The sequence below is a fragment of the Bison bison genome, unplaced genomic scaffold (assembly GCF_000754665.1).
Source record: "Bison bison bison isolate TAMUID 2011002044 unplaced genomic scaffold, Bison_UMD1.0 scf7180017847066, whole genome shotgun sequence".
Taxonomy (NCBI): Eukaryota; Metazoa; Chordata; class Mammalia; order Artiodactyla; family Bovidae; genus Bison; species Bison bison.
The window spans coordinates 106,285-108,182 of record NW_011477639.1 but is presented as its reverse complement, the minus strand read 5'-3'; the positions used below and the strand labels follow the sequence as shown (position 1 = coordinate 108,182).

At 65.2% G+C, this 1,898-nt stretch overlaps 2 protein-coding genes across 2 annotated transcripts in view; one reads left to right on the top strand and one right to left on the bottom strand.

Moving 5' to 3' along the window:
* NCAPH2 (non-SMC condensin II complex, subunit H2) overlaps positions 1 to 869 on the top strand; it is a 10,344-nt gene extending 9,475 nt beyond the window's left edge. Inside the window, 4 exon segments of the mRNA XM_010841515.1 lie at positions 23 to 78; positions 161 to 292; positions 389 to 538; positions 605 to 869. Coding sequence (XP_010839817.1) covers positions 23 to 78; positions 161 to 292; positions 389 to 538; positions 605 to 745 — 479 coding nt within the window. The 3' untranslated portion in view covers positions 746 to 869.
* A 155-nt stretch (positions 870 to 1,024) lies between these two features.
* LOC104989733 (protein SCO2 homolog, mitochondrial) lies at positions 1,025 to 1,892 on the bottom strand. The gene has a single exon (XM_010841506.1). The coding sequence runs from the start codon at positions 1,850 to 1,852 to the stop codon at positions 1,052 to 1,054; it is 801 nt and encodes a 266-aa protein (XP_010839808.1). The 5' UTR covers positions 1,853 to 1,892; the 3' UTR covers positions 1,025 to 1,051.
* Between the last annotated feature and the right edge of the window lie 6 nt (positions 1,893 to 1,898).

Below are 1,898 nucleotides of genomic sequence, written 5' to 3'. Positions count from 1 at the left end.
GTTCATGGCTGCACTTTTGCAGAAGCGGAAGCCATGCCAGCGTCTTTGCGCTATGAGGAGCTGGTCCAAAGGAATGTGGTAGGCCCAGGTCAGAGTGGGGGCAGCTGGGTGGGGCGGGGGCGGGCCCTGCACCCAGTTGGTGGCTCCGGTCCTCCCCCAGGAGCTCTTTGTCACCGCCTCGAAGCAGGATGTCTTCGTCACCACCTCGAGGCAGGAGCTCGTCCAGGAGACGGAGCTGAAGCAGCACATCAGGGGCTGGGAGGACGCCATCCAGAGTCTGCTCCAGGAGCAGGTGAGGTGGGCCGGGTGGCGCCCCTGGTGGAGGACGGCGTCCCCTGCTGCCTGCCTTGGGCCAGCCTGGGACCTTCCCCTCCCCTCCCCTCCGCAGGAGGAGCACGTACCCTTTGACATCCACACCTATGGGGACCAGGTGGTCTCCCGGTTCAGCCAGCTCAACCAGTGGTGTCCCTTCGCGAAGCTGGTGGCGGGCCAGCCTGCCTTCGAAGTGTGTCGCTCCATGCTGGCCTCCCTGCAGCTGGTGAGTGGCCTGGGCATCTGGGAGGGAAGTGGTCCCTGGCCTTCACTGACGCTTGGTGCCCTACAGGCCAACGACTACACGGTGGAGATCACCCAGCAGCCGGGGCTGGAGGCGGCCGTGGACACCATGTCCCTGAGGCTGCTCACGCACCAGCGGGCCCGCCAGCGCTTCCAGACCTACGCCGCCCCCTCCACGGTGCAGCCCTGAGTGGGGAGCACTGAGGCCAGGGTTGGGCTTTACAGCTTGTCCCCCACGGACACCGGGTGTGCGTCTGCTCAGTCTGCTTTGCTTCCTGGCTGGCCCAGCCTAATAAAGTGTTGCCATCCCACCAGTCCCTTAAAAGACAAAACAAAACCCTTTACAGAACCGTTGTGTGTAGGGGAGAGGGCTGTCTGTCCTCTGCACCCCAGGAGGCAACCAGGCCCCCAGCCCCTTTCCTGCCGTGGCCTCCAGGGGCTGCCGGCACAGATCTCATGCGCACACGGCTCCGTCACAGCCCTTTAATGACCCAGCTTAGCGCAGGACACTGCGGAACGCAGCCATGTGGCGCCGCACGCTGTCTGTGATCTGCTCGGCTGACCTGGCCCTGCTGTAGTAGTCCGTGAAGAGGCCGTCAGGGCTGAGCAGGTAGATGGCGATGGAGTGGTCCACGATGTAGTCCTGGTCTTCGTCCTTGGGGCCGGCGCTGTAGTACACGCGGTAGCTACGGCTCACCTGGGCGATCTGCTCGGTGGAGCCGGTCAGGCCCAGCAGCCTCGGGTGGAAGTCCTGCACGTAGCGGGCCATGGCGGCCACGGTGTCCCGCTCGGGGTCCACGGTGATGAAGAGGGGCTGCACCGGGGGCAGTCCGGGCTCCGCCTCCAGCTGCCGCACCACCTGCACCAACTTCTCCAGCTCGTCGGGGCAGATGTCAGGGCAGTGAGTGAAGCCGAAGTACAGCAGCACCCACTGGCCCCGGAAGTCAGCTTTGCAGCGCACTTGGCCCCGGTGGTCCAGCAGGCTGAACTCGCCCTGGCCCACAGCAGCCTGCCGCAGGGCCTCTGTCCGCTGCTGCTGCCGCCCCCGCTCCTTTTCAGCCCTCAAGGCCAGCCACGCCCCACCCAGTCCCGCTCCAACCAGGGCTGTGACGAGCAACCTGGTTCGCAGGCCGGGACCCTGGGGCTGGCCCTGCCTGCCTGTATCTGCAGGGCCTGGCGTTGAGAAGAGCTGGTATCTCACATGCTGGGTCTTGCCTCCTGGGGTCCCAGGGAGGGCCAGAGGCTGGAGCTGAAAGAGCCTGTGCCAAGCTTTGGGTGCCCGAGCCAGCAGCAGCATGGACCTGATGCTTCTGGAAAAGAGTAAGAGTGTCAGAAGCCAGAAG